Genomic DNA, 14,355 nt, shown 5'->3' on the forward strand with positions numbered 1-14,355 from the left:
GTTGGAGCATACCTGTAGAAAAATGTGCATGTGCATTTTTGGTCTACAACTTTGTTATTTGCTGTTGACCACCTGTGCACCCCAAACAGGTTTGCCCATTTTCTGCTTACAGACAACCTGTACCCACTTGTGAGGGCTTAAGTAGGGGTTACAGAAGAAAACCTGTTTAGCTAGTTTGGTTGGTTTAACAAATTCAGGCTTCAACAAGTTTCTTTTTCTAAGTTATTTTTTCTTTGCTACTTGCAACAACAAATTTTTATATTTTTTGTCTTTACACATCATGTCCCTCAACCGGTTTAACTGTACTGACACACGCTCAGTCACCCCTCCTTAATCTGATCTGAGTTATTACTAAAAGTATGCTTAATTAAGACATATATTGCCAACACACTGATGTAACTATATTAGTGTGTAACACAATGGGATTTTTCCTTTTTAAAAATAAATTGGTACAAAATTAATTAGTGCTGATTTTAAGGTTTTAGTTCTCAATGGAGGATTTATTGAGGCCAATAATGTCATCATCTCCTAAAGCTAAAAGAACATGTGACAGCCTTTATTTCCAGCACCTCTTATTTATTTAAAAAGCGTATTAACTAAAACAAAAAGTAAGTGACAACAAGGTGATCTAAGGTATCGTCTAGATTGGATATTGTGTTCTATAAAAAGGTTGCCTGTCAGACAGTAACAAGAGGCGGCAAGGCTGCCATATCTTAACTGGATTGGAGAGTAATAATGCCTGCATACAAAAATCTGTGCTGTAATGGCATTGTGCCTAATGGAGGTCACTCCCCCTGTGATTCTTGTTCACAAAAGAAACATATGACTGCAGTTGAAGCCAGCAGCTCAACTGTCCTTTAACCAGAGGGCAAAAGAGGATGAACTGAAGCTCGCCAGCATCTGCCAGGCTCAGGTGTCTCTGAGAGAAAAAAAGTATCCCTGTAGACTTCCAGAGTGCTACTTGCCCTGAGTTAGTTAGTCTTAGGTGTAACTGCTGCACACAAGCCACTATTTTGTGAAAGATTTAGTGATTCTCCCTTCAGGCTTTATAATTTAAGGTGTGACAATTCAGGCTTTTCTCACATCTTTTCTCTCCAATCTCTAGAGTTTTTCTGCCCTTCTTGTATCCCTTCCTATTTCATTCTCTTTTTATTGTCTTGCATACATATAAATCATTACATGCGAGACACTAAACTATGCCATTTTTCCTTTTTTTTTTTTTTAAACCACCCGGCTGCATACACACAAGCAACCCACGGTCAGTGAATACTGAGTGTGATGGGTGAGGAATGTGTGTGTCCAGCCACACTCTGAAGCCCAGTCAAGGAAGACAAGATGAATGACTTTGGCATTTAAAATGACAGAAGACCCTTCTCCCCGCATCCGTGTAACTGCAACTGTGTGCATTTTGTAATTTTGAGCCTACCTCTCAGCAGGTAAATAAGTTGAAATTCTGGAGACTCTTTTGGAAACATGCAGCAGGTGTGAGAACAGATATATTTAATAGGAGCTTAAAGCTACGTTCACACCGCCTTGGACAAGTCGTGTTCAACTGTCTACTTCCAATGAAAAGTCTATGTAAATGTCCGTACATGCACGTCATGCTTCCGCGTTCAAAACTCTAGCATTAACGCATAGCTACACATGTTCCTAAGGCTTTACGTTCAAAACGAGCAACCATTGAATTCATGTTCACACCATGGACCAATTGTCGTTCAAGAACTGTTAAGTCAATTTTGCTTGTTAAACTACAGAATCATCCAGGACATGATGAAAAGACATTGTAGAATCATTTTACAATGAGGCAAAAGGGCAGGTACGATGGAATGTATCTTCCCTTGATGTGTGTGTTTGACTGCTGTGATATGAGGAAAGATAGCATATCTAACCTTTGCAGACTGGTCTGTGGTCACTCCAGGCTGCAAAAACTTCTGCCACTCTCTGGCAGCTGATGGATTTGCTGCCTTGAAGTACATAGTCCTCTCCACAACTGAACTGCACTGTGCTGTCAATGCTGCACCAAATCACACAGAAATATACAGGCAGTAAAAAATAATCCAAATCAAACTTCAGTTTTGTTAATCACATGACAGTTTAAAAAAAAACCTTCAATTTTGACTTTTAAAGTTGAGACTGTACCTGAAGTCACTGCCATGTCGTCTTCCATTCTCTGGCTCCCCTGGATCTGGGCACGAATTAGATGCTTGTCTCACACCCCCTTCATTTACTACACAGAGACAGACAGGTGGACAGCCAGGACAGAAAGGTTAGACTCCGAGAGTACAAGTAACAGTAAAAATAGCAACATGGTGATGGTCAACCATTTATGATGCCACAACTGGATTGTATTTCAATTGTTTTTATTTATGGCACCAAGGCTTTTAGCACTGCAGGCAACTAATGTTCACTCACAGGGAAGAAATAGTTACAACTACCATAAGATGAAAGCACCCTGGACAGTTTCTCAGACTAGTAAAGAGCCACTCAAAGACAGACAACCACACACGCTCACATTCAGACCTAAGGGACAATTTAGAATCAATTTAGAAATCAGAGTGCCCAGAGAAAACCCACGCATGCATCTAAGAACATGCAAACTCCACAGAAAGAGCACAGCCAGGATTTGAACTAGGGCCTTCTCACTGTGAGCGGAAAGTGCTACCATCAAAAAACTCGTGAGTATCTTTTTTTCCTTCTTGTATGGTTCTAGTTTATTACAGAGTTGTACAGCTTACTAAGATAAATAAATAATGATCTTTTACACTAAGCTTCATTAAAAATCCTCAATGGAGATTTGTATTTTCTTTTTGCAAAGCACCTAATAGTCTACCTTTGTATTTAATACTTTAGCTTTTGAAAAGTTGGAATAATTTATAATTGCAAGGTTAATTGTCTGATTAACCGAGAAGCATGGTTTATATTCCGTGAATGAAGATAAATAATGAAATAAAGTAACAATGAATTATGCTCAACAAATGACAGCTTAAACACAACATATATTTCTTAGTAATTATAAATAAGTAAAAAAACACCTACACAAACCCTTCTTTGATTCAAAACTTGAGTCAATTGAAGGTTGTTTGCAATTACGTTTGAACTGACCCACTTAACCCATTTTCATGTGTGTGTGTTTTTTTAAACTATATTTGTTTTATTATATTTTACGCACAATGGGGCAAAAAGCCGGACCAACAATGAATGGTCTATTCTCCAATTTATGTAATATAACAGATTCCCTGTTTGAGAGAAACTGAGAGAAACTGAATTTCAATATTTATGTATGTGAAAACATTATAGATATTCACAATAAAGTTGAATTTGACTTTGATATAAGGTTCACAGAAATATTAGGTGAATTAAGCATGATAAAAATCAGAGATAGCTGCCAAATGTAAATACTATTTAAAACAAGAATTTTCATCTAAAAAAATTATATTGAGAAGAATTTAAATATTTTTTCCTTCTATTGTTAATGATAATATTTTTGTCATCAGTGGGAGTAGAGATTTTGTTATTTGCAAAAGAAACGTTAAAAAAAAATCAAACAAAGACACAATTACAAAAATCTGACTTAAAACATAATGTAAAATGTCATTCCAATCCTTAACAACAAATCAAATTGTGCAAGAAGACACAGTCAGGGCAATAACACTGCTTGTTTCTGCTTTCACACAAACATCTTCTCACCCACGCTGTCTAGGCTATCTGGCCAACATGCAAGTACATGTTTATGCCGTATCAACAAACCCAGCATGAGGCTGGAGCTGTGTGTGTTTGGGCTTGTATTTATTAGACTATGCAGTTTGTTGCTTTGTTGGAGCGGCTAATTTGGCCATCTGGACTATTAACACTATAACAGAGGGACTGGTTACATTATCAGTATATTGTGCTTACACGTCACACAATATACACAAATAATTATCCAGAATATGTGCACAAACATGCATATATTAAAAAAAAAGAGGAAGGCAAACAGGTATATATAGACAGACACAGACAGTCTTTGTGCTTCACTGAAGAGTTAAGCCTGTCAGAGCAAAGAAAAGTGTTTTGACTCAAGCAGAGCAAGACAAATTAACATAGCATTTCACATTTGTAGAATCCAACCTCAATCATGACTCTTCAACCTGTCAGCAAACATGATGAATCCGTGATGCATTGTGCCTCTGCTGTCATTTTTTTTGTGCCTCTGAGGCCATGCTTATCCACCAGCAAAGTTCACAGTCTCTAACACATTTAGCATCATGCAAACACAGGCACAATCAAGCAAAACAAGCAAAGGCATACAGACATTATGATAAGCAATACGTATCACTGTCATATTTTGGCTTGCACTGTCTTAGCGGGGTTCTCTTGACAAACAGATGCGTGATCTTGGGTGCGCATAAATATTAATGCAAATGTTTTGTACAGACGCAGAGCACATATGGCATAAAGTAAGAGGCAAATATGAACCACACTGTCTTTACAAGATTACAACATCCTTGTTAGTTCTTGGACCAAAGATGAAACAGCAAATTTTAATTTATTATCATGGGCATAATTTGTAAGCTAATATCAATAAACTACATGACAGTCAGCTGAAAAAGCTCAAACAAGAGAGATAATAGTCATCACTTGTGTAATAATATATGTATCATCACCATTATCATTTGCTTAGCAGAAAGTTTTTATTTATTGATCAATATTTTGTGGGAGTCCATATTATGTTCATAAAAGTTTCAGTATTAAACTTTCAAGTTAAAAGTTTAAGCTTTAAATTTTTATTGTGTGACGGTTAAGGCTTTATTGGAGGATAAAATAGAAGGTACAAACAAAAAGAAAAAGAATCTTTGACCTTTAAGAAATCTTTCCAGAAATGGTTTTAAACACACTAACAGTTTCTTTTAAATAAAAATTTCAGTATCGTTTGGAGAATTGATAATGCTTTTTGTGAGCATGCTCCCAAGGTTGTTGAAAACAAGTTTTAAAAAGTTGAAAACATTTGCACCTGATTTGCATTCCTGCATCAGATGTCAAGGAAATCCTCAATGGCTTTCAGGTTAATTGAAAGCAAAGTCTAAGGTTTCCCAGCCCAGAAACTACACAAAATGACAACAGCAGCGTTAACTGCTCTCACTGTTCCACCTGGCAGCTTGTTGTTAAAGCCTTAGTCACATGTACCAGCACAAGGGTTGACACGTACTGGTGCTGTAGGTTTTTGGGTTGTCAGAGCCCGTGGAGGGTTGTAGAAGGGAGCATTTGGAAATTTAAGGGGAGTGCGGGTGTGTCTTGCAGTTCCCTTTAGGCTCGTGCTGCCACCTCAAGGGACGTCATTCTTATAAAACATGCCATCGTCTACGTGTGGTAAGTGTATTGTGAAGCATTTGTAAGGATACAATAAGTTGTACGCACTGATGCTGTCCTACAATCACACACACTACTCGTTAGTAAGTACAGTATCACAACACTCAAGTACAAACACTAACTGTGGTAAAAGGCCTGTGTTTTTGGACTCTGAAGGGAGGCCAAAGTTCCTGAATGTGAACTGAAACTGACAATGACTTCCATTGCTCCTAGAAGACTTACATTTCAATTGACTCATATGGTGATTACTTTAATGACAAAAATATATCTTAAGGCTTTGTCACCCAACCAATACGTACATTTTGCGCATTTTCCACGTATGAAATTTCAGTCTTTCATGATACATTCATGATATACGTGTGTTCATCATTCGTCAGTGTGTGTGTGTAGATGTCCGTCAAGGGTTTCAGTTGACGGGTTTTTACGTGCATTCAGTTTTGAGCAGTTCAAAATTTTTGGCCGGTTGAAAATGATGCCTAAATGGATATTTAACGTTATTTATACTCAGTTATTACATAAATCTTAATCAATTGTGCAGGATTTTTGCGAGATACATTTTTGTGCTTTCCACGACCGTTCCGCATATGTCTAAAAGACTTTTCATGCATGTACCATCGATGTATAACATTTATATCACATATACAGTACACTTTTCGGTAACGCTTTCTTTTACAGTACAGTACTTACAGTGTACTTAAGTGGTATTTACATGGTACTTATAGTGTAACTACTGGGTACTTTCAGGGTACTTACATGGTACTTTTTATGGAATTTACTGGGTACTTACAGTGTGTTTACATGGTACTTTCTATGGTACTTTACTGGGTACTTACATGGTACTTTTTGTGTCTACTCTGTACTTACATTGTACTTACTGTGTATTTATATGGTACTATTTGGTTCATACCTATGTGGTACATACTGGGTATTTATAATATTCTTACTGGGTATTTACATGTTGTGCAAAGGTGTCTTTTATGGTACTTACCACATGTAAGAACAAGGTAAGTACAAATAAAGTACCTTGACCTTTAGGTCTGCACTCGCTGCACGTTTCATGGTATTTACCATGAATTTACCACAGAAACTACCCCTTAAGTACAGTGAAACTGTAACTGTAAAAGAAAGTCAGCCCTATTTCCACTCAACTACATGGTACTTTCCTTACTAAATACTGGGTATGTTCACTTGAATAGTACTTGGTACTTACCTCTTAAGTACAGTGAAACTGTAACTGTAAAAGAAAGTCAGCCCTATTTCTACTCAACTACATGGTACTTTCATTACTAAATACCGGGTATGTTCACTTGAATAGTACTTGGTACTTACCCCTTAAGTACAATGAAACTGTACTGTAAAAGAAAGTCAGACCTATTTCCACTCTATTACATGGTACTTTCAGTAGTAAATGCTGGGTATGTTCACTTGAATAGTACTTGGTACTTACCCCTTAAGTACAATGAAACTGTACTGTAAAAGAAAGTCAGACCTATTTCCACTCTATTACATGGTACTTTCATTACTAAATACCGGGTATGTTCACTTGAATAGTACTTGGTACTTACCCCTTAAGTACAATGAAACTGTACTGTAAAAGAAAGTCAGACCTATTTCCACTCTATTACATGGTACTTTCAGTAGTAAATGCCACTTATTACCTTCCCGTACAGTGTACATGAACACACTTGGTCTTCTGACCTCACCACATGAGACAATGCTAACCTGTTGGTAAGGGTAAAGTAACTACATTGTAAAAAAAAATATACTGGCCTGATTACTTCTTGTAACATGAGGCAAGTTTAAAGAGAAACAAGACAGCTGTGAAAACAACAATCTTTAATATGATACATGTCTGCAGCATACAAAGTGTCATCACAATGAAATAGGTTTTAAGTACAAAACAGTACAAAGGAGAATTCTAAAAAACACATTATTGGCCTGAGGGTCGTGCTTTTTGTCCAGTTTGGTAAAGGTGCAGGACTTCTTCAGGGTTTGTAACTGCAAGAAAATTCACAATATGAGCTCAAGTGAACATAAAAAGCATAACGACTTTGATGAAATACAAAATAAATTTTACTTATTTAATCATTTCTGTAATGAGTTTGATAAATCTCTATGAATTTTTTTATCGCTTTGACTGTAATGCTTGAAATTAATCAAGTACTATCCTCATTTAAAAACATGATAATAAATTATTCAAAACTTAACTTTTTTTAAATATTGTTCTAAAAATGAACTTTTTTAAATATATATTATATAATGTCAGGAAAATATGTAAAACAACAAGGCTAAATAATTAGTTTTAATACTAAAAACACCCCGAGTGTGTGTTTTTGTTAAGTATGGCAGGGGAAGTAAAGTTGCAAATTCCCAGCGCACTTGAATGCAGCACAACTACCCCCAAAGTGAACGTGCAGATTAATCCGGAGAACCTCGAGGCGCGCGCAACAGTTTGAATTTCTCTTCATCTGGCAGGTAAGCCAGTGTTTTTTTTTTTTTTAAATATTGGATAAATTACATGTAAATATTTAAACTGATCAAACTTTATAAAGAAGCTAACCTCGTAATTTCAAGCCGCTATCTCTGTGTTTGAAACGTGACGTAAGAGCCTGTCTACCTTGCTGCAATAATTTCAGTTATTTCATGTATACATTTTCAAAGTTTGTAATGAAAATCTACAAACATTTTTGTTACTTACCAGGAGAGAGGCACCTGTAAAACAAGCACGTAGCCTAAATGATAAAGTCTGTTGTTCTGTGGTCGTTTGACTGAGCGCACGTCTTTCTGGGAAAATCAAAGAAAGGCGTTTATTTAAAATAATGATGACGTACTTCCGTCTTTTTACCGCTTTAGATCAGCTATGGTGAAGAAGACATCCCAGACGAATCCGTGAAGCCACAGGAGAGTAAGCTAAAGTAAGCTAAATCCTCCAAGTGGACATATTATTTACATTAATGAAGAGTTTAAATGCCGTCTCCCCATTTTCTTTTCTTTCGCCGTTTTTATTTTATTTTTATTTATTTATTTATTTTCAAATATGATAGAGACAACAATACCACCCAACAGTGAATGTAAATGTTTGAAAATTAAAACATATTTTTGTGAATAACTGTGTTGAATTTGAAATTGCCTATTTATTTATTTTTTCCTTTTCTTTTACACTGCAATGTTTTTCATGCGAATGCAAATTGTAGGTGCGAATAATATTTATAAAGAATAAATACACACAGCAATTGCCAATTAAAACATTGCTTTTGTCATTCTTTGTCTAAACAAATTTGATTTTTTTATGGCAATTTTGATTTTTTTTCTTTGATTTCTTTTTTGTTGTTCTTGTTTATGTAACTAAAATATAAAGTTGTGAATAATTTATTGTCATGTTCATAAATGAGGATAATTGATTAATTTCAAGCATTACAGTCAAAGCTATAAAGAATTCACAGAAATTTATCAAACTCATTACAGAAATGATTAAATAAGTACAATTTATTTTGTATTTTATCAAAGTCGTTATGCTTTTTATGTTCACTTGAGCTCATATTGTGAATTTTCTTGCAGTTACAAACCCTGAAGAAGTCCTGCACCGTTACCAAACTCTGCTGAAAGAATTTTGATGGACAAAAAGCACGACCCTCAGGCCAATAATGTGTTTTTTGGAATGCTCCTTTGTACTGTTTTGTACTTAAAACATATTTCATTGTGATGACACTTTGTATGCTGCAGACATGTATCATATTAAAGATTGTTGTTTTCACAGCTGTCTTGTTTCTCTTTAAACTTGCCTCATGTTACAAGAAGTAATCAGGCCAGAATATGTTTTTACAATGTAGTTACTTTACCCTTACCAACAGGTTAGCATTGTCTCATGTGGTGAGGACAGAAGACCAAGTGTGTTCATGTACACTGTACGGGATGGTAATACGTGTACATACCCAGCATTTACTACTGAAAGTACCATGTAATAGAGTGGAAATAGGGCTGACTTTCTTTTACAGTTACAGTTTCAGTGTACTTAAGGGGTAAGTACCAAGTACTATTCAAGTGAACATACCCAGTATTTAGTAATGAAAGTACCATGTAGTTGAGTGGAAATAGGGCTGACTTTCTTTTACAGTTACAGTTTCAGTGTACTTAAGGGGTAGTTTATGTGGTAAATTCATGGTAAATACCATGAAACGTGCAGCGAGTGCAGACCTAAAGGTCAAGGTACTTTATTTGTACTTACCTTGTTCTTACATGTGGTAAGTACCATAAAAGACACCTTTGCACAACATGTAAATACCCAGTAAGAATATTATAAATACCCAGTATGTACCACATAGGTATGAACCAAATAGTACCATATAAATACACAGTAAGTACCATGTAAGTACAGAGTAGACACAAAAAGTACCATGTAAGTACCCAGTAAAGTCCCATAGAAAGTACCATGTAAACACACTGTAAGTACCCAGTAAATTCCATAAAAAAGTACCATGTAAGTACCCTGAAAGTACCCAGTAGTTACACTATAAGTACCATGTAAATACCACTTAAGTACACTGTAAGTACTTTACTGTAAAAGAAAGCGTTACCCACTTTTCACATTCAAATTGTGTAACTGATGCCCAAATGATTTATTAATTGCATATAAACAGTGCAATAATAACGCAAGGTTCATGTTCTACACTGGTTTACGTGTTCTTTGCAAGGTTTATTCATACTTCTGTGGTTTTAATATGGTTCATATATAGCACATGTGAAAATTTCTCGTAAAGACCACAACTTTTCTCACTATTTCCATGTATATTCACGTATGACCATTTTTTTATTGTGGCATACATGCAAAATGTACATAGAGGCGATGTGACATAGCCTTTAGGACAAAAGAAACCCAACAACTTTTATGATAATTATGCAAACATGCATGGGTAGCATTTCTTGACTACTTCCTTCTTCATTTACACCTGACAAATAACAATCTACAAGGCAAATGAGGAGTTAGGCTCATTAAGGTGCTTTTAATTTATATATAACAAAGTCTTGCCACGGAAAGGTATAGAAAAATGCCTGAATCAAATCATGATTTCAAAAATGAGGATATTAAGTTTTTATTTTTTTTTTAGGTTTTAGTCTTTTTAAGTTCATGATACCAGGTTATTTAACTGTTCTTATACGTTTTTGTCATTGTTTTTATATTCCAATGTCATTGATTTTTATACTTTAATGACATTGTTTTATTATTTATTTATTTATTTATACTTTTTATGTCATTGTTCTTATAGTTGTTTGAGTGTTCTATTTTTATCCTTAAGTCTTTTATATGTTTTGTGTATTTTGTGGCAAATGGACCTTGAGTCTGTAATAAAGCTTATCTTATCTCCATCTTTTCATCAATCAACAAAAATGCAGGGAATAGGGAAATCTCCAAAGATCAACTCAATCTTTGGCGTGATTTCCTTAAACCATAAAAAAAGCAACAGTTCTTCTTGACAATTTTTAAAAGAACTCAGCTGGTATGAGTTTCCAAACATCTTTGAGAACTAACCACAAATCTCTAGTTGAAGTAGGTTTTCTCACATGTGTCTCTGAAACCCCAGACACACTCTGTGATGCTGAGATCAGGGCTCTGTGGGGGGCAATCCACCACTTCCAGTACTTCTTGTTTTTTTATACGATGAAGATAGTCCATAATGACTTTGGCTATATGTTTGGGGTTGTAGCCTTGTGGTAGAATGACTTTGGAGCCAATCTTACTCCCTGATGGCATTGTATGATAAATAAATATCTTCCAGTTTTTCTTAGCATTTTTAACATTATCCTGAACAAATCTCCAACCCTATTTGGAAAAAATGCAGCACTGAAGGAATTTTAACCATCCCTCACTGTTGCCCGCTCTCCAGAACTTTGATGAACAAAACTGTCTTTTGCTATTGCCAAATATTTCTAAATTTTGACTCTTTGTCCAGTGCACCTGCTGCCATTTCTCTGCACCCCAGTTCCAATGTCTTTCTGCAAATTTCAGTCACCTGGCCTTGTTTTCACATTGGAGGTATGCTTTTTTTTGGCTGTAACTTGTCCATGAAAACCAACTTCTGACGAGACTTCTCTGAAAAGTAGATGGGTATACCTTTTGAAGGGTAATATGCTTGAAGTGTCTTTCATCTGTTGGGGTAAGTTTCTTTGGCCCTCCATTGCATCTACAACCCTCAACATTGCCTGTTTCTTTGCACTTCTTCAAAAGAGCTAGAAGAGTGTTGAAACCACGGTCTGCTTTGAAATCTCTGTCTGGAAAAAGCCTTTTTGATGCAGTAGAAGTATTTTGTGTCTTGATGTTGTGCCAATCTTGCCACTTTGGTAGCAAGGTTTGGCTTTTCCTCATCCAGTTTTAGGTTTCCCACACCACTGTTTCTGGTTCAGATCAACCTATGCGTAACACGGATGGTCATACACATATTTTTTGATAAAACTGGTTGATCATACAGTACAATTCTTCAAAATATTTTAGGTCATGCAAATGTAGTTGTAAGAACGGATGCTAGTTATAAGGCAACAGACCATATGTGGATTCGATTCTGATTTTCCTTTTGCTTCATGACTTCCCATTTTGTAATTTATACAAAAATAAGCAATCCTTATGTATATTTCTGAGGGGATTCTTTGTTTACAAGATTTTGCCTCACATGCGAAAAACTTTTGCACATTACTGTACATTTAAGATGTGATTAAAAAACCAACTCTAAACATTTTTTGATCTATTTTAGTAGTGTTTATGATTATGCCAATGTAAGAAACAAGTGTCATTTTCTCTAGGGTATAGGTTCTGCAGAGCGGCAATAGTTCATTAGAAATTTGAGTTGTGGGCGAGAATGTTGGTGCAGAGTAAGCCTGCCACTATTTCCCATCATCCATCTCTTTACATGCTCTCCTGCTAGCTTACATTGGTGATGTGACAAAAATGGCCAAATATTGGAGCTATCCAGCCAGATTCCAGCTCAGTCGAGGAAAACAAAGAAGTAAATAGATCTATTTATCTCCAAGTGGATGCGTCAGAATTGAGTGGAGTAGGGAGTTACGATCAGATTTTTACATTTTAAGCACCTTATGTTTGTTACCTGAAACATGAATGTCTAAGTGGGAGGTACCCCTTTATAAAAGTGGAGGAGAGGGGTTTGAAAAAAACTCTTGCTACATTTATTGAACTCACCATGTAATCTTTTGTCCTTTTAAAAATAAAGACAATAAGCACAACTACTAAACACAGTCAAAAAACATCAAAATAAAACAAGATTTTAAAGGCACATAGCAAAAATGGACAAAAACTATCAGGTTTGAGTTACGTGGCTGACTAGCTTATTATTGGGAATGCAGACAAGCTTCCATGAACATATTTGGGAAGATTAATCTAAATCCTATTATCTGCTGAATTCTGTATTTTGTATTTGAGAACGTTGTTCATTTCTTTAAAAATATCCTAAACACTAGCAGACAGAAAAAAACGAATAAAATAATAATAATAATAATAGTAATTATAATTTGATACCAAAATTTGACCAAAAAAAAGCATCTAAAACCAACTTTAAAACATTTAAATAGCATAAAGTTGGACCATAACATATGTTCTCTTGTAATGCTCTGCAGTGGTCGGAAGATATATGTAACATGTATGTGAAAGAGAAGTAAACTGAAACTGTATGGATGAAGATATTGAGGGAGACGTTTGGGTGATTGAAAAGTATTTAATGCTATCGTCCCTCAGCCCTGAAAAGCCAGAAGCAAGCCAAGGCAAACAATGATTATGCTTATCAGCGTAAGCCATGATTAAATATTTCAAAGCAAACAATAGAGAGGAAAGCACCATGACCTGCCTATACGTACACAAACAAAATAAGCAACAGAATGTACAACAGCCAAGTAGAATGCAAAAGCAGTCCTTTTACAAAGACCTTGATGTTTTTAACACATTTGTGCATTTCAAAATATTCCATCTATTGATGATTTTACCATATTTTCGGACAAAATATTTCTGCAAACTGATTTCGTGCTGCAAATGTATTTTTCTCTCCTTTTTTGTTTAAAAAAAAGCACAAATGTGTTGAACCTAAAAGTCTTTGTGACAAAGGTGATGAAGCAAAAACAAAAGCAAGCCTTACAAAATCATAAGTCAAACCAAGCCGTTACATGTTAGTTCATGAGTCAAAGGTACAGTGGGATGTGAACTCACATATTGAAAACTTGTTGCTGGAGTCTTTGCCAGGAAATAATTTAACGCCCCGAGATTTAAAATCTACTGATCGCTTCACTGCAGAAGAGAATAGAATACAGAAAAGAGCAGGAAAATCAGAGAACAGATTTAATAAAGTGGAGAAAATAGACCTAGCAAATCAATTTTATTCAAATGCCAAATTCTCCTCCCTCAAAATGCTGGGAGAAAGAATACAGCAAAGCAGTAAAGCAAATTACAAAGAAAAGGCAAAGTAAATGTTAAAATGGTTGGAATGGACAGCAAGAGGGACGAAGACAAAATGAAGGGGAAGAAAAGACGCAGACAGAGGAGAGAAATTTAGAAGAAGAGACAAAAGAAATTCCATAGCAATACAGTTCAGGATTTTCAATCATGTGAATCTTTCTCTCTCTTTGTCTTTTAGACACATGCACAAAATGCTGGGATGCTCTGCTGGAAGCCCCATCATATTCCGAACAAAGGCTGGGCGAGGAAATTGCAGTTTTAATCAAATAACTAAGAAGCAGCTCTGTAATCAAAGTACTCGGATAATGGAGCGTTAGGAAATAAATGGTTGAATGGAGCAAATCAAAGACAAGAGGCAGCAAACTGGAGGGAGTAATCCCTGTCAGCGTGACCTCTGTTTTCTAACACGGGTGTCAACTTTTCATTTTGCATGTTGGAATGTTGCAAGGTGCACCGCCAATTATTTTCTAACTTATTTCATATATAGGAGACAGCGAACTATTGGCTTTGTCTCGCTGAACAAATTCAGCGAGACAAAGGACTCAGAAATAATTTTGTAT

At 35.7% G+C, this 14,355-nt stretch overlaps 2 protein-coding genes across 7 annotated transcripts in view; one reads left to right on the forward strand and one right to left on the reverse strand.

Annotated features, from left to right (window-relative positions):
• The window catches only part of LOC110015877, a 755,614-nt gene that overhangs the window by 424,139 nt on the left and 317,120 nt on the right, over window positions 1–14,355 (forward strand). The window lies entirely within an intron of this gene.
• csmd3 (CUB and Sushi multiple domains 3) overlaps window positions 1–14,355 on the reverse strand; it is a 478,616-nt gene that overhangs the window by 191,390 nt on the left and 272,871 nt on the right. For all 4 annotated transcript variants that reach the window (XM_023959656.1, XM_023959655.1, XM_023959654.1 and 1 more), the window contains 3 exons: window positions 13,550–13,627; window positions 2,140–2,227; window positions 1,890–2,014 (listed from right to left, as the gene is read on the reverse strand). In XM_023959656.1, coding sequence (XP_023815424.1) covers window positions 1,890–2,014; window positions 2,140–2,227; window positions 13,550–13,627 — 291 coding nt within the window. The remainder of the gene's footprint in view (window positions 1–1,889; window positions 2,015–2,139; window positions 2,228–13,549; window positions 13,628–14,355) is intronic.

This window comes from Oryzias latipes, chromosome 11 (genome assembly GCF_002234675.1).
Source record: "Oryzias latipes chromosome 11, ASM223467v1".
Taxonomy (NCBI): domain Eukaryota; kingdom Metazoa; phylum Chordata; class Actinopteri; order Beloniformes; family Adrianichthyidae; genus Oryzias; species Oryzias latipes.